The sequence below is a fragment of the Enhydra lutris genome, unplaced genomic scaffold (assembly GCF_002288905.1).
Source record: "Enhydra lutris kenyoni isolate GAN:26980312 unplaced genomic scaffold, ASM228890v2 scaffoldscaffold1, whole genome shotgun sequence".
In the NCBI taxonomy this organism is placed as follows: domain Eukaryota; kingdom Metazoa; phylum Chordata; class Mammalia; order Carnivora; family Mustelidae; genus Enhydra; species Enhydra lutris.
The window spans coordinates 103,205,928-103,222,799 of record NW_019154085.1 but is presented as its reverse complement, the minus strand read 5'-3'; the positions used below and the strand labels follow the sequence as shown (position 1 = coordinate 103,222,799).

Below are 16,872 nucleotides of genomic sequence, written 5' to 3'. Positions count from 1 at the left end.
GCCCTAACACATCAATAATTACTTTAATGTAAATGGTTTAGATACACCAATTAGAAGGCAGAGAGTGTGGCAAAAGTAAATTAAAAAGCATGACTCCACTCTCTGCTATATCCAAGAAATCAACAACAGAGTTTCTATTTATATGCAGCAAAAACTGATGTAACTGAAAGGTGAAATCAATATATCAACAATTGTATTGGGACCTTTAACACCCCACTCTCAGAAATCAGCAAAGCTATAGAAGAAATGAACAACACCATAAATCAAAAGGATCTAATGAATAATTATGGACTACTCTATGCAACAACAGTGGAATACATATTCTTTCCATGCACTTAGGATAGTCACCAAGACAGACCATATCATCGGTCATGAAACAAACCCCAACAAAATGGAAATGAATTGAAGTTGCATAGAGTATGTTTCTAGACAATGGGATCAAAATAGAAAACAATAACAGACAGCAGGAAAACCTCTAAACACTTGGAATTTTTTTCAAAAATTAAATAATACATGGGCTATAAAGTATTAAAGAAATTTTTTAAAAAATAGGACTGATTGTAAATAAGAATAGACCATATCAATTACTGGATTCAGCCAAAGTAGTATTGGGAGGAAAATTTATAGCAGCCCTAGAGGCTCACATTACTAATCAGAAATTATCTCAAGCTGATAAACTAGGTTCCTAGCTCAAGGAACTGGAAGAGAAGAGCAAAATAAACCCTTAACAACAAGAAAAAAATAAATAAATTAAAAAAAAAAAAGAGGTCAGAACAGAAATCAATGAGATTTAAAATAGCAAAACAAAAGAGAAGCTCAGTAGAGGAAAATGCTGATTCTTTGAATAAAATTGATAAAGTTCTGGCAAGACTGATGAAGAGAAAAAGAGAAAAAGACACAAATCACCAATATCAGGAACAAAACGGGTGCTATTTCCACAGATCCGCAGCCCTTCCAAGAAAATAAGATCCTATTACTCACTTCATGCTCACAACTTAGATGAAATGAACCAACTTCTCCAAAATTACAAACTACCAAGACTCAACCAATATTAAACAATATGAATACCTACATCTATTAAATAAACTGAATGTGTACTTAAAACCTCCTGAAAAAGAAATATCCAGGCCCAGATAATTTTAATGGAGTCTTTTATCAAGCCTTTAGGAGAAGTAACGCTGTTTTACCCACTCTCTTATGGATTATGGAAGAGTAGAGAACACTTTCTAACTCATTTTAGGAGGTCAGGATTACCTTGAAATGAAAACCAAAGACAGTGCAAAAGAAAAAAACTGAAGATCAGTGTCTTTCGTGGAATTTGACACAAAAATTCTTAACAAAATATTGGTAAACCTTATCAAGCAATGTATAAAAAGAATCTATATACCATTACTAAGTGGAATTTCAAGGTATACAAGCTGGTTCAATACCCAGAAATTGATCAATATGATCAACCATATCAATGAGCTAAAGGAAGAAAAAAATCACATAACCATACAACTGATGCAGAAAAAAACACTTGACAAAATCAAATTCATAATAAAGCTCTCATAATTAAAATTCATAATTCTAACTCTCATAAAAAATAATAAATTCATAATAAAAACTCTCAGCACACTAGAAATAAAAGAGAATTTCCTTAACTTAAAAAAAAAGGAGCTTCGGGGGTGTCTGGGTGGCTCAGTCGGTCGAGTGCCTGACTCTCTTAATTTTGGCTAGAGTCATGGGATCAAGCCCCATATTGGGCACCATGCTCAGTGTGGAGTCTTCTTGTCCCTCTTCCTTTGCTCCTCTTCCTACTTGCTCACTCTCTTACTCTTGAATAAATAAATGAATAAATTTTTTTTTAAAGGAGCATCTAAGAAATATCTAAAGCTAACATTATCCATAATGGTGACACAGAATCATTTCGTCTGAAGATTGGGAATGAGGCAAGGATGTCTCTTCTCACTCTCTCATTCAGCCCCATTTTATATACCACTGGCAAATAAGTGGAAATCACCATTAAAACATAATGGCATTCACAGTCACTCCAAAGGAAATGAAATATTTCAGTATAAAGGTAAAAAATGTATATAAGATCTGTATGCTGAACGTTATAAAATACTGATTAAAAACTGTCAGTTTGGGGTGCCTGGGTGGTTCAGTGGGTTAAGGCCTCTGCCTTTGGCTCGGGTCATGATCCCAGGGTCCTGGGATCGAGCCCCGCATCGGGCTCTCTGCTAAGCGGGGAGCCTGCTTCCCTTCCTCTCTCTCTGCCTACCTGTGATCTCGGTCTGTCAAATAAATAAATAAAATATTAAAAAAAAAAAAAAAAAACTGACCTGGAGGTATAACACTGCTCTGCCAAAATCCCAGCAAGGCTTTCTCTAGGTATTGATAAGCTCATGCTAAAATTTACCTGGAAAGGGACAAGCCACAGAATGGCTAAAATCATCCTGAAAAAGATGAATAAAATGTGAGGAATAAAAACTTGTTGAAGCTCACAATAGAGCCACTGTGATCAAGACAGTGTGGGATGGGAGGAGGGATAGACATACAGAGTTATGCAACAGAATAAAGGACACAGAAATAGTCCTTACACAGCTATAACCAACTGGGGTTTTTTTTGACAAGTTACAGAAGTAATTTAATGGAGGAAACAGCATTTTCAGCAAATGGTGTTGGAGCAACTGGACACCCACAGGCAAAAAAAATAAATAAATAAACAAACAAATCTTAACCTGAGTGAAATACAGGTCAAGATTTGTTTGTTTATTTATATATGTAAATATAAATATATATATACATATTACAAATACATATACATATCATATACCTATTATATACACATATACAGTATAATATATACATTACATGTATTACATTCATATAATACATACTACAAACATATAATACATTGTATATACAAGTATATACATATATATTACATGTATACATTACCTATATATTACATATGTATACTACATATATATACATTACATATATTTTATATATATATACAAGTATATGTATATAATACATATATTATAGGAACCATGGACTTAATTATAAAGTGAGAAATTATAACAAATTTTAGAATTAAACATAAGAGAAAAATTGGGAGGCCTAGGGCCAGGTGAAGAGTTCTTAGATGTGACACCAAAAACACAATCCATAAAAGGGAAAATTGCTAGGTAGGGCCTCCACAGGGTTAAATGCTTTTGCCTTTGAAAAAGACTCTGTTAAGAGGATGAAAAGACCTGTTACAGACTGGGAGAGAATATTTGCAAGCCACCCATCCAGTAGAGGACTTGTATTTTGAATAAAGTGCTCTCAAAACGAAATAGGAAAACAAATGATCCCATTAAACATTGGCAAAAGACACAAAGAGGCATTTCATATACAAATGGGAAAAAAGCATGTGAGAAGATAGCCAACATTGTTAGCCCTTAGGAAAATGCAAATCAAAATTACAATAAGATCTCACAATCGTACACATATCAGAATGGCTAAAATAAAAATAGTAATGATACCAACTGCTCCCAGGAAGTCAGAGAAACTGAATCTATGGTATATCGCTGGTAGGAACGTAAATGACACAGCCATCCTGGAAAAAATAGATCGGGGCTTCTTCTAAAACCAAACATATACTTAGAATCCCGCAATTGCCCTTTGGGGCATTTATCCTAGAGAAATGAAACCTTAGGCTCATACAAAAAAAAACTTTTACATCAACAATCACAGTGGCTTTATTTGTAATGGCCCCAAACAGGCAACAACACAAACGTCTTTCTGTGGGTGCCTGGTTAAACAAACTGTGAAACATTCATATCCGTGGGATAATACTCGCGAAAAACACTCATTAATAAAAATAAGTACTGATACATACAACAACTTGGGTGGATCTCAAGGGAATCGTGCTATGTGAAAACCAGCCAATCTTTACAAAGTTACATACTTTTTCCATTTAGATAACATTCTTTACACAACAAAATTATAGAAATGGGGAACTGATTGGCGATTGTCAGGGGATAGTGATTGCTGGTGGAGGAGTGACGGGACGTGTGTGGCTAGAAAGGCAGTATGAGAAACTGGCGCGGTGAAGGAACAGTTTGGTATTCTGATATTGGGGATGGTGACACAAATATATGCATATGGTAAAATTGTAGACAACTGTATTCCCACACACAAACGAGTACCTATAAAATGAATGAAATGGAAATAAGCTCCATAAAGTGTAGCAATATCCATTTCCTGGTTGTGATAGCGAACTGTAGCTATGCAAGATGTTCTCACTGGGAGGAGAACCTCACTGGGGGTCACAGAGACTTCCCTACTTTTTTTTTTTTTGCTAGTTTCTGGAAATCTATAATTATTTCGTAACAAAAGGATAGGGGAAAAAATAATGCTAGGGTAAAGCAGGACATCTAAAAGGTGCTGAGAAATAGTGACATGACAAAAAACAAAGTCAGAACAAGGACCTGAAGTGACACTGAGCACATCAACAAGGGTGACCGTGAATTGATTCCAGGGTCAAGGTCTATTGGGACAATGTTTAAAATTATCTTTTTAGCAGGAAGAAGAGACAGTTAGACCCAGAGCTGGGAACCAGGGCTTAATGTTAACTTCAAACAAGCAACAACTTCTCTGTCTTTTGGGGGGTTCTCTCTGTCAAGAGGCATGTTCTTCAGATCGAAATTGGTGGGAAGACATATCAAGAAGTGAGATGTGAAGCCTGAAATAGTTGAGGGCTCAGGGGGAGAGGTCCAGACAGATGAAGGGTATTGTCATCAGGGACAAATGGAGACCCTCTCACTCAAGCCCAAATGTCCCACTGGAGGGGTAAGATGTTGCAGATACTGGTCCATGAGGAAAGAGTTGGAGTTTAGTTGGACCTTCAGGGCAGCGAAAGGAGCAGTATGTCGAACCTCTTCAGAAAATGAAAGCAATCTTCAGCAGAAATAAGAGAAAGGAGGGAGGGTGGGAGAAAGAAAGGAAGATGCTTGAAGCCATTTAGTGCTGAAGCAAGTAGTTTTACTTATTTCAGTTAAGCCCTGAGGGGGTCACTATGTTACAGAGCCTCACAGTGAGTACTGTCCATAATGGAATTCATCTAGAAAGTTCCATATGTTCCAAGATCTTTGTTTAAGAAGACTGGAAGTTGTGAATGTATTTAGCAAAATGTTCCTTCCAGGGTACCTGGGTGGTTCAGTCAGTTAAGCGTCTGCCTTTGGCTCATGTTGTGATCTCAGGGTCCTGGGATTAAGCCCCATGTCAGGCTCCCTGCTCAGCCTGGAGTCTGCTTCTCCCTCTCCCTCTGCCCTTCCCCCACCCCCAGCTCATGCTCTCTCCTTCTCTCTCTCAAATAAATAAATCAAATCTTGAAAGAAAGAAAGAAAGAAAGAAAGAAAGAAAGAAAGAAAGAAAGAAAGAAGAATATTCTTTCTAACCAAGCTGTTTTGTTTTTTGGTTAGTGTTTTAGTTAATGATATCCATAACCGAAGTCAGAAATCTGGAATTCCCCGTTAAGGCTGGCCTCCCCCTCACTTGCCTTATCCCACCATTTTAGTCCTATTGGCTTGACTTCTAATATCTTTCCAGAACATTCTCTCTTTTCCATCCTTATAACCACTGCCTCTTGCTGCCACATTTCTCTCTGTCTAACTCATTCAATATCTATGATAGTGAGTAATCTCTAAAGATTCCCTAGGAATATATAATAAACCCGTGATCTTCTATTACTCCCAGCCAGCATCTTATTTCACTAATTCCCTTTATCCTTTAAACTTTAGAAGAGGTCTCACTTCTGACCTCCAGGTCAGACCGGGTTGCATCTGTCCATAGATCTATCTGTCCTGTGCTTACACAGAGATAGTTTACAGGTGGCCTGATCCTGCCAATCTCCTGCCACCGCCGGCATGACTGAGGACTCCCTGTGTATTTTTGTGTGTTTCCTCGGTGCCAAGAGCAATGCCCAGCAGGAGCTGAATATGTTTGATCAACTGACTTTGCTTGCACATTTTCAGTAACTTAAAAAGTCACCTATCCAGAAGGCTGCATTCCCCAAAGTTCTGAACAGCTAACAATTATTACATATTTTTTAAAGATTTTATTTATTTATTTATCAGAGAGAGAGAGAGAGAGAGCACAAGCAGGGGGAGCGGCAGGCAGAGGGAGAAGCAGGCTCCTTTGAGCAGGGAACCCGACATGGGACTCGCTCCCAAGACCCTGGGATCAAGACCCGAGCTGAAGGCAGACACTCAACTGACTGAGCCACCCTGGCACCCCTGAATAGCCAACAATTATTGAAGTCACACATTCTCTGTTACTACACCGTAAATCCCTAAGGGCAGAATACTCAACCTTGTATCTTTGTACCCCCTTAAATTCCAGCCAGTGACCCACTCAAATACTGGGTGAGAGGGACTGTTCAGGCTGAGGGACAGAACTGCAATTGATCTGAACATATGATTTCCAGAAAAGACTGGAAGTGGGAATGACTCATCAGCTTGGAAGGCAATTCCTAGAGGATATTCTGGCATGGAAAATCAGAGAACCCCCATGGAAAATACTCCCCGGTGACTTTAAGTTCTAGAAGATTTAAAAAATGCATCACCTATAGAAGGATGAGGGAGAAAAATAAAGATGACAGAGTTGCCTGAATTTTTAAAACCTGAATTGAATCTAAGACAAACTAATTATGAAGCTACGAACATATCCTAGCCAGCACGAAATGAAGAAAGCACTCCCTGATCAACACAGCTGATACAACGGAAGTCACCTTAAAGAATTTTAAAGGAATTACGTTAAATAAGTTTGTGGCACTTGGCTTTCGTTTTGTGGAACTTTTTCATCCCTCTTGGGCTGCTTTGCCATTTTGTCGTACAACCTGTGTGTCAAAATAAGACACTAACAAAAGGGAAGGGCGTGTGATAAGTATTAGCGTTAATCGAAGGGCACATATTTTTAAAAAAGATTTATTTATTTATTTGACAGACAGAGATCACAAGTAGACAGAGGCAGGCAGAGAGGGGGGGGGGGGAGCAGGCTCCCTGCTGAGCCGAGAGCCCGATGCAGGGCTTGATCCCAGGACCCTGAGATCATGACCAGAGTCGAAGGCAGAGGCTTAACCCAGTGAGCCACCCAGGTGGCCCAAAGGGCACATAATGTAATACAATTTATTGTGAAGCTAAAATAACCCCAACTATACGCTAAAGATATAGTGTCTCTTCCTAACATTACATGAAGTCCATATTGAAGCATTCCAGAAATGTATTAGTGAGAGTCTATGGTACAAACCAAGGCTTCCTATTACCTTGTCTATTCTTATGTTGCCAATAAAAAAAGTACATCACCAGGCAATGTCATTACTGGGAAGCAGTACTTTACCATTGATTTCAAAGACCTCCATTGCAGGGAACATTGTTTGGTTGATGGCTGTTCTTTCTCTAGTGCTCGCCAGGAACTCTTCCTCCTTGAGAATTTCCTTATTTTCCATCGTGAAGCTTTATAGATGGCCCAAAGTTCTGGAGCCAACAGAAATGCTGTCCTCAAGAGGAACCACTTGGGAAAAGATTGTTCTCATTTAACTACTGCAGCTCACTGGAGACCACACAGCACTTCCCTTTGGCTCGGACTTCTGAATTTGCAAAATGTTTCCTGACACAATCAGAATTGGGCATGTTGCAAAAACAGGCTATTCACATGTGCAACTCCTGTTTGTCGCAGCTGCTTGTTAAGGGCAGTGACTTATGCTTTGGGGCATAAGTCAATAGTCCTTGGAAACACCCCTCACTCCCAGGCCCCTGAGAAGAGGGAGTTGGGTGACCCCAGGGGATCTGTTTCTCTCCCTCCCCTCTGCCCATCCAAGGGCTGCCATCATGCCAGACCCAGGGCAGTGTCCCAGGACCTCTGCAGTTCACACTGAAATCTCCCTCCTCTGACCTACTTCGGCCTTAGAATTCATCTTTTCTCCTCAAAGTGTGGACCTTAGACAGCAGCATTCGTATCACCTGGGATCCTGTTAGAAATGCAGAGTCTCGGGTCCCATCCCAGTGAATCCAGATCTATAGCTGAAGTAGCTTTCCAGGTGAAGAATGTAGGAGATGGAGAAACACTGCTCTAGACCACACATTGTAGCATCTGCTTACACTTTGTGTGTATCTTCCCATGTTCCATCTATTGGGGGTGGCACATGTGTGCTCTCTCTGGCCCCAGTGAGACCTGAGCTCCTTGAGGGGACAAACCCCCACCTTAGCTCCTTTTTGTCAGGCGTTCCCTGCCAGAAGGGACGCATAGCGTGGTAGTGGACATGCAGACCCTATCAGCTCAGAGGCTTGGGTTCAAATTCTACCTGCTCCCCACAGCTGCTGTACCATGGTAGAAACATCACGTGAGCTCTGGGGGCCTCGATTTCCTTGTTTGTCAAATAAGGGAGACCGGGGTTATTATCTGTTATGTCGGCCGAATGAATTAAATCACGTCCATTGGTGGTTAAGATGGCGCCTGGCGGGCTGAGGGCACTGAGGTCCTGTGGATGCTAGAGATGCCATGAGCCTCCTGGTTTCCGGAGAGATGAAGGCAACGGCTTTTGCCTTAAAGGAGCTCACAGTGTGGTATGTAGGCTGGATGTGGATACAGCTGAATTCTAGAAACTCGCTGTCATGTGAGAGGCTGGAAGTGACCTGGAGGCAGTGGGGCCAGGGGTGGGAATACCCCGAGAAAGCTGCTGGTCAGCTCTGAGTTCAAGGGAGGACCGAGGGTGAGGGGGTGGGTTTGCCTGGAGAGAAACATGGGGCTGTGGGACCTTTGAGGCAGGAAAGGTAGGCAAGGGCAGCCTCCCAGGCAGGGTTTTGGGGTGCAGGAGCCGCAAGACTTTGGGGCTGTTGGAACCTGAGAGGTGAGGAGGAGAGGTGGTCAGGGAAGAGGCTGGGTCCCACTCACTCACTTTGTTTGGCTTGTGGTGTGGCTGAAAACAGAAAGGGCAAGAAACTCAGGAAGAAGAGTGATTGGCGGTGCCCCCAAGGCAGAGGTCCCCGTGACACCCGCGGTTTCAACATTCAGGAAGTCCCTGCTGTGGGCTGAGGTCCTAGGAGCAGAAACCAGCACAGAAAAGGTTAAAGGAATTGGAAGTGAGGAAATGGAAACAGCTGGCCATTCTTGTCCGAAGTGTGGCCGGCCATTGGAGGTAATAGAGGCTTCAGGGGGCTTCCCCTGTGGGAGGGGAATCTCCCTGCAGCGCCTCCTCTCCCTGCGTGGGCAGCTCGGCTCTGGCAACAAGCAGTCCTCATCCAGGACAATGCGGACGGGGCTCATTGGAAGTGCAGTGGGCTAGTGATGGAGGGTCGCTGGCCTTGGACGGAACTTTTAGTGGACATCAAATATGGTGGCTTTGGCTCTAGTTATCAGCCCAGACAGAACTGGGGCACAAATCCAACTCTTTCAGGAACTTGCTGGGTGACTGTGGTGTCTTACTTCATTTCTCTAGGCCTCAGCACAAAGTAATAGCTCCTAGAACCATTAGCTGGTATGGAGGATTTAGTAGGTAATCAAGCACTGTGATGGGCATTTATACACATTACTCACCACTCACAGCAACCTATAATAGCCTCATATCTTGTGGTTAGAAAGTGATGCCGCCAGAATTTGAATCCAGGACACTCTGCCTCTACAGCCTGGTTTAAGCCTAGTTTGATCCAAAGGCTGTAATGCAGAGGTTCACAGTGGAGGAGTTTTTTGAAAACACACCTACCATTTCTCCATCCCTGGCCTGAGATTCTGGTTTTCATAAAAACCCTAAGGCTAGTTAAAATGTGCAACCTGGCTAAGGACCTCTGCACAGAAAAATGAAGCAGTCACATGTAGCGCAGGGACCCATGGGAGCCCTCAGGACTCCCTTCTGGAATGATCCATGAGGTTGAAATATACGCAATTACTGATATTTATCCATTCTTGACATGCAGTAAATGGTATTTCATAGGATGCGGGCTAATCCATCCAGCCTGCAGGGCTGGGACTAGATTAAGGCAATTAAGGCACTAGATTGGGGTGCAAAAGATTCAGTATCAAGGTAGATAGCATTTTAATGGAGTATTTTAAAAATCAAAGTTAATGCCAAAAGCTCATGATGAACAAAATTTTAAAAAGATGGGATCTAACAGTGCACTTGGAATGACCCATCACTTGCTCTCCCTCATCTCGGCTCTGCTCTTTACTCTGTGTTTCAGCGTCTCCATTTGCAAAATGGAATACCAGTAGTTGACTTGGCCCATAAGGTGGGCATGAGGGTCAAACAAAATAAAAGCATAAGCATGTTTATAAATGAAAGGGCTACCAGTAGAATGGCATCTTCCATCAAGCCAGCGTGTAACGTGAAACCCCTGCATTGTCAATGTCACCCTTAAAAATCCCTTAAATCTCCCATAAAGTATAAGACACACAATTTGGGGGAATATCGTACAGTCTCTTCCTAAGTGTCTTCCACTCAGACACTGTTATCTCCAGGTAATAAGGATCTAGCAGTTTCTTCTCTTGAGCACCAGATGAAATGGTTGACTTGCCTTTGGGACCATGCTGTTCAATAAATGCAGGGTTTTGCTTTATTTTTCCAGCAAAGTGCATATCATTGGGTTGGAGAATTTAAACGTGTGTTCAGAGTGGCTCTGATGTAGTTACATGAAGTTCCATTGTTCTCCAGAGTGACAACCAAGTGTCTCACAGTGCTCTTTTAGACAGGAGGATTGGGGCTGGAGTCCCAAGCAGAGGCGACCCCGAGCCTCATGGTCTTGGCAGAGCTGGGCTTTCTATGAATCAGTTGACCCCAAACTAGTTTAGTCAATGGGCCACCGGGAAGATCAGGAATTCTTGAGCAGCCCCATTCTAGCTGAATGCTAGGGCAATCGTGGTAACACATGATTTAAAAATCACCAGCACAAACCCAAGTGTTCAAAACAATCAGAACCCACAGCAAGCAGGCAAGCCAATGGAGCTTAATAACAACAAGTCTTCAACGAAGCAGGAAAAAATATCCAATGAAAAAAAGACAGTCTCTTTAATAAATGGTGCTGGGAAAATTGGACAGCTATGTATAGAAGAATGAAACTTGACCCATTCTCTTACACCATACACAAAGCTGAAGTCTAAATGGATGAAAGACCTCAACATGAGGCAGGATTCTATAAAAATCCTAGAGGAGAACATAGGCAGTAACCTCTTCAACATCGGCCACAGCAACTTCTTTCAAAGGGAAGGGAAACAAAACCGAAAATAAACTTTTGGGACTTCAGGATAAAAAGCTTCTGCACAGCAAAGGAAACAGTCAACAAAACTAAGAGGCAACCCATGGAATGGGAGAAGATATTTGCAAATGACATTACAGATAAAGGGGTGGTATCCAAGAACTATAAAGAACTTCTCAAACTCAACACCCAAAAACAAATAATCAAGTCAAGAAATGGGCAGAAGACATGAACAGACACTTCTCCAAAGAAGACGTACAGATGGCTAACAGACACATGAAAAAATATTCAACATTATTCACCTTCAGGGAAATTCAAATCAAAACCACATGGAGATACCACCTTACACCAGTTAGAATGGCAAAAATTGACAAGGCAAGAAACAACAAATGTGGGAGAGGATGTGGGGAAAGGCGAACCCTCTTACAGTCTTGGTGGGAATGCAAGTTGGTGCAGCCACTTTGGAAAACAGTGTGGAGATTCCTTAAGAAATTAAAAGTAGAGCTACCCTGTGACCCTGAAATTGCACTACTGGGTATTTACCCTAAAGATACAGAGATAGTGAAAGAAGGGCCACATGCACGCCAGTGTTCATAGCAGCAATGTCCACAATAGCCAAACTGTGGAAGGAGCTGAGATGCCCTTCAACAGACGAATGGATAAAGAAGATATGATCCATATTTAACATGTAATATTACTCAGCCAACAGATAGGATGAATATCCATCATTTGCACTGATGTGGTCGGGACTGGAGGAGATTATGCTGAGTGAAATAAGTCAAGCAGAGAAAGTCAATTATCATATGGTTTCACTTACTTGTGGAACATAAGGAATAGCATGGAGGACATTAGGAGAAGGAAGGGAAAAGTGAAGAGGGAAATCAGAGGGGGAGATGAGCCACAAGAGACCTAAGGACTCTGAGAAACAAACTGAGGGTTTCAGAGGGGAGGGAAGTAGGGGATGGGTGAGCCCAGGGTAAGGGGTCTTAAGGAGGGCACGTATTTCAATGAGCAAACGAGCAATGACTCAGGGAACACTACATTAAAAAAATTAACAAAATAAAAAATAAAATAATATTTAAAAAATTTTTTAAAAAGTACTTGTTGATTAATGTTAAAAATAAGAAAGCCCTGGGGTGCCTGGATGGCTCAATGCGTTGAGCCTCTGCCTTCGGCTCTGGTCATGATCTCTGGGTCCTGGGATTGAGCCCTGCATCGGTGTTCTTCTCAGCAGGGAGCCTGCTTCCCCCTCTCTCTGCCTGACTCTCTGCCTACTTGTGATCTCTCTCTCTCTGTCAAATAAATAAGTAAAATCTTTAAAAAAAAAAAAGAAGAAGAAGAAGAAAGCCTTACCAACACCAATGACTATCAATGGGTAAATAGATAAATAAATGGCAGTACAACCATTCAGTAGGGTACTAATCAGCCATAGGAAAAACACAAGCAAATTTCCTAGGGCACCCCAACATCCTTTATCAATACTACCTCTTTCCTATTGTCATTCAGTCCACTGCAGTCATAAGCGGGAACCTGCAGTAACTCCAGGGTGGGGGGCAAGCAAACAGAGCTAAGCCAATGGTGTGGTCCCTTACTGGTATTTTGTGAGCTCCTGATAGCTTTCCAGTGATTTCCTTCTCGGCTTAAATCCATTAGATTTTCACCTTGGTTGCTTGCCATGGGTATTGCAGACCAGCACAGGGAATAAAAGTTGGCATCGCCAATGCAGACCTTCAGGAGGCGCAAGTGCGAAGATTTTTGGAGAGTAATCAAGTCCCAGGACCTGATTGCTGGGCAAATAAGAACCTCTGTGATTGTGCCAGAGTCTCCCCTCAAAGCTCTTACTGCCCTCTCCACCACCCACCCATCTTTCTCTGGTCATCTTGAATTACTAGTTTACCAAGGCTGTGCCTTCAGTTTAAAGGGACGTTCCCACTCCCAAATCCCTTCTGCTGAATGATGACCAGTCATCCTAAGGACACCTTTTCTAGGAATCCTACTGCCCAGTAGAACTGACCCCTCACACTCCCAATCCACTTTTTCAATGTATATTCTGCACAGAGATTTCAAGAGACCCATAGCTCTGCTGCTGGTTGTTTCCACTGGTCTCCTTCTTCCCGCGAGTTCCCCAAGAGCAGGAACCACACATCACACTGCTTGAACCTCAGTTCAAGCAGGAATAAAGAAATGAAAGGATGATCAAGAAGTATCCAGATGCTGAAGGGCAACCCCCACACAGCCTTTGTGGGAGAAGGGCAGAAAAGAGCAGGCCAGAGCCCCTTTTCTTTTCTCATGGACTCTGTTAGATCAGATTTCAAAGAACGGTGATCGAGAAAGGCAGGGAACTGAGGTTATCTTGGCTTATCTGGCAAAGACTGTAAGAAATTTTATGGCCAATCCCACCTGAGATTTACTCTTCAGGGTCCTTAATCTCAGCCCCTAGATGCTAACTACTGACCCAGGGTATTTACCTTCCCCAGCATGGGACGCCTTAACGAGGATCCTACACTATCAACGGGCTAAATTTCTGCAGAAAGGAGGGTTGGGGGGAGTGGAGGGCTTTGGCTGAGGCCATCCCTCCCCTCTGCCCTGTCCTTTCGGGGAAACGAAGTGGACACGTAAGGGCATTTTAAGCCAAACTCTGCCCCTCCCTTCTTTTAACCATTTTTCAATGGGAAGATTTGCAGTAAGCAACATTAATGCTAACTCCTTCATCATTTGGTCTGACTCTGCCCTTTCCCCTAGAAGAAGCTGCCATCTGGCTACTTGCAAGCCTAAGTGCTATACTAGGTACGGTGAAGCCATCTAAAACGCAAATGCAAGGAGTTCCACTGTTAGTCTACAAAATTCCCAGGCCATTATTATTTCTCTCGTGTCATTTCTGATTTTACCGAAAGGAGTTAACTTATGGTGATTGTACAAGCTGGATATAAATAGAAAGGGAAGCAAAGTCCTGAGGCAGAGGTTTCAAAGTCTGGGGGGAGAGGAGCTGAACTGATTGCATTTCCGTAGCCTTACTTCCAGAATGGTCGATTTCTTAGAATCACTTCCCCAGGATGTACCCATCATGTTTACATTCGAGTTCCCACTCCAGGCTGGGCACAGCTAGGCGTTTACATAGGCTCATTCTTCACAACAATCCTTTTTAAGTGGAAATGTCATTTTTCTTTTTCTGCCGATGAAGAAACTGAGGCCCAGGGCCAAGAAAAAGCGTGTACCGGAGGTCACAGAACCAGGTCTGTCTGACTCCCAAGCCCGAAGTGGCCGCTACACATCCCCTGAATCCTGGACTCCCTGGGCACTGAAGGGGGACAGAGTTGTTTAAATGAGGCATACTTCAGAGTACTTTAGTCTGAGGCAGTGAAGCTAATGTCAGTCGCTGCAAACAATACAAAGAATCAAAAGCGGGTGAGCCCACAGAAAGAAAGAAAGTAAGGGCAGGATGCCCTTACTCCTGCCTGTCCCTGTGAAAGAGGCTGTGTCCTCAGCTGAAACTTACCCTAAGGACACGCTCACAGAATGTCATAGCAAAGAATCGAAGTCAATCTGAATGGCCTTTAGTAGGGGACACTGAGAATATTATGCAGATGTCAACAAGAACAAGATAGATCTGATTGTGCGGATTAGTATAAAAGTTGTTATTAAGGAGGAAAAAAAGAGGGACAGAACAAATGAACAGTTTGATTCCAGGAATACAAATTAAAAAGCATACGTATAGGTACCCAACACGATAGGTCCCTTATAAAAGATTTTAGAAGGAGAATAGTGCACAGAGACCTTTCAGCAATGGCTATCTTTGTGATAAAGGACCGGAAGTGGGAGGGCTATGATTTTTAAATCATTGTTAACCATCATTTCACAATAAAAATTCTTAATATATATGTTATGTTTATATCATCCTTGTACTGTCCTACATTTTTCGTGTCTCTTAACGTGCTTGAGCTACATGATAATATTGCAACGAAATCGGTATCATTAGGTCCACTTTGTACATAAGGAAATCTAGTTGAGAGAAGTTAAGTAACGTGCCCAAAGCCTCCTTGCTGTTAACTGATAGAGTAGGGGTTTGAGCTCAGACCCTCAGGCTCTGGAGTTTAGGCTTATAATCACTGCACTACACCCCTTTCCAGAATAGTGTAATACAGGCACATATATTACAAAGGAAATATTGATAAAAGGCTAGTATCTAAAAAGGACCGTCCGCTGACCCACATGACCTCTTCAGGGGCAAAACTTACAATTTTTTTTTTCTTTCCTTTCCTTTCTTTCTTTCTTTCTTTTTTTTTTTAAGATTTTATTTGTTTATTTATGACAGACACAGAGAGAGAGAGGCAGAGGCAGAGGGAGAAGCAGGGATTGAGCAAGACTCAGTCCCAGGACCCTGGGATCATGACCTGAGCCGAAGACAGCCGCTTAATCAACTGAGCCCCCGAGGTGCCCAAAACTTTCAAATTTTTCCAGCTATTTCTTCTGATTATCTCCCTATTTTTATATGTGCATGCTGCTATTTTTCATTTACCAATTCTAGAATAATCAATTGACTTCATGTTATGGAAGATAAAGACTTAACTCTCTTCTATTGCTACTCCTTACTTCTCCCAATCCTGCTTTCCTCATATTTAAGCAAATCTATAGTCAGTGCTTAAATCTCCATGACCACGTACATATGTTCATGGGTTAGGCAAGTAATCAGCTATACCTATCTTTTTGTGTGTGTGTGTGTGTTTCTTAACAGTTGGCTTACTTTTTTCATTGGTTAAGTTTCCTATGAATCCATTCTTAAATTTTCCAAATGTTCTATCAGATTTGTTTAAAAACGATAATTATTAGTTCTCAAACAATCAAATATATTTGCTATTCTATGAATTCCATTTTTCTGAGAGAACTCTCTCCTGAAGTTCTTAATCAAATAATTTTCTCTATTGTTTGAATTTTTTTTTTTAAAGATTTTATTTATTTATTTGTCAGAGAGAGAGAGGGAGAGAGAGCGAGCACAGGCAGACAGAATGGCAGGCAGAGGCAGAGGGAGAAGCAGGCTCCCTGACGAGCAAGGAGCCCGACGTGGGACTCGATCCCAGGACGCTGGGATCATGACCTGAGCTGAAGGCAGCTGCTTAACCAACTGAGCCACCCAGGCGTCCCTGTTTGAATTTTTTTATCATGTGCTTCTACTGCATTAAAAATGCTAAGTGAGGGTTTAAACTAATTTTATTGAGGTATAATATATAAAGTGTGTAATTTGAGACATTTGGAATATGTATACATTTGTGAAACAATTACCAGAGTCAAGATGTCCATTAGCCCAGAATGTCTCGTTCGGCCCCTTTGGCAGACATCCTGCCTGTCTTCACAGACCACATCCCTAAGCAACCACTTACCTACTTTCTATCACTATAGATTAGTTTGTATTTTCTAGAGTTTCTATAAACGGAATCATAGAGCAAGTCCTCTATTTGTTTGACTTCTTTCATTTAGCATAACTACTTTGAAACTCATTCACGTTATTGCATATATCAGTAATTTATTCTTTTTTTTTTTAGTTTGTAGTTTTCCATTGTACAGATATACCACAATTTGTTTATCTGTTTACCTTTTGACCATTATTCAAGTTGTCTTCAGCTTGGGGCTATTACAAATAAAGCTGTTATAAACATTT

At 41.7% G+C, this 16,872-nt stretch overlaps 1 protein-coding gene across 1 annotated transcript in view; it reads right to left on the bottom strand.

The window, feature by feature from the left end:
- The window catches only part of LOC111142832 (macrophage receptor MARCO-like), a 37,331-nt gene extending 29,657 nt beyond the window's left edge, over positions 1-7,674 (bottom strand). The window contains exon 1 of the mRNA XM_022496158.1: positions 7,372-7,674. Coding sequence (XP_022351866.1) covers positions 7,372-7,480 — 109 coding nt within the window. The 5' untranslated portion in view covers positions 7,481-7,674. The remainder of the gene's footprint in view (positions 1-7,371) is intronic.
- Positions 7,675-16,872: the final 9,198 nt, after the last annotated feature.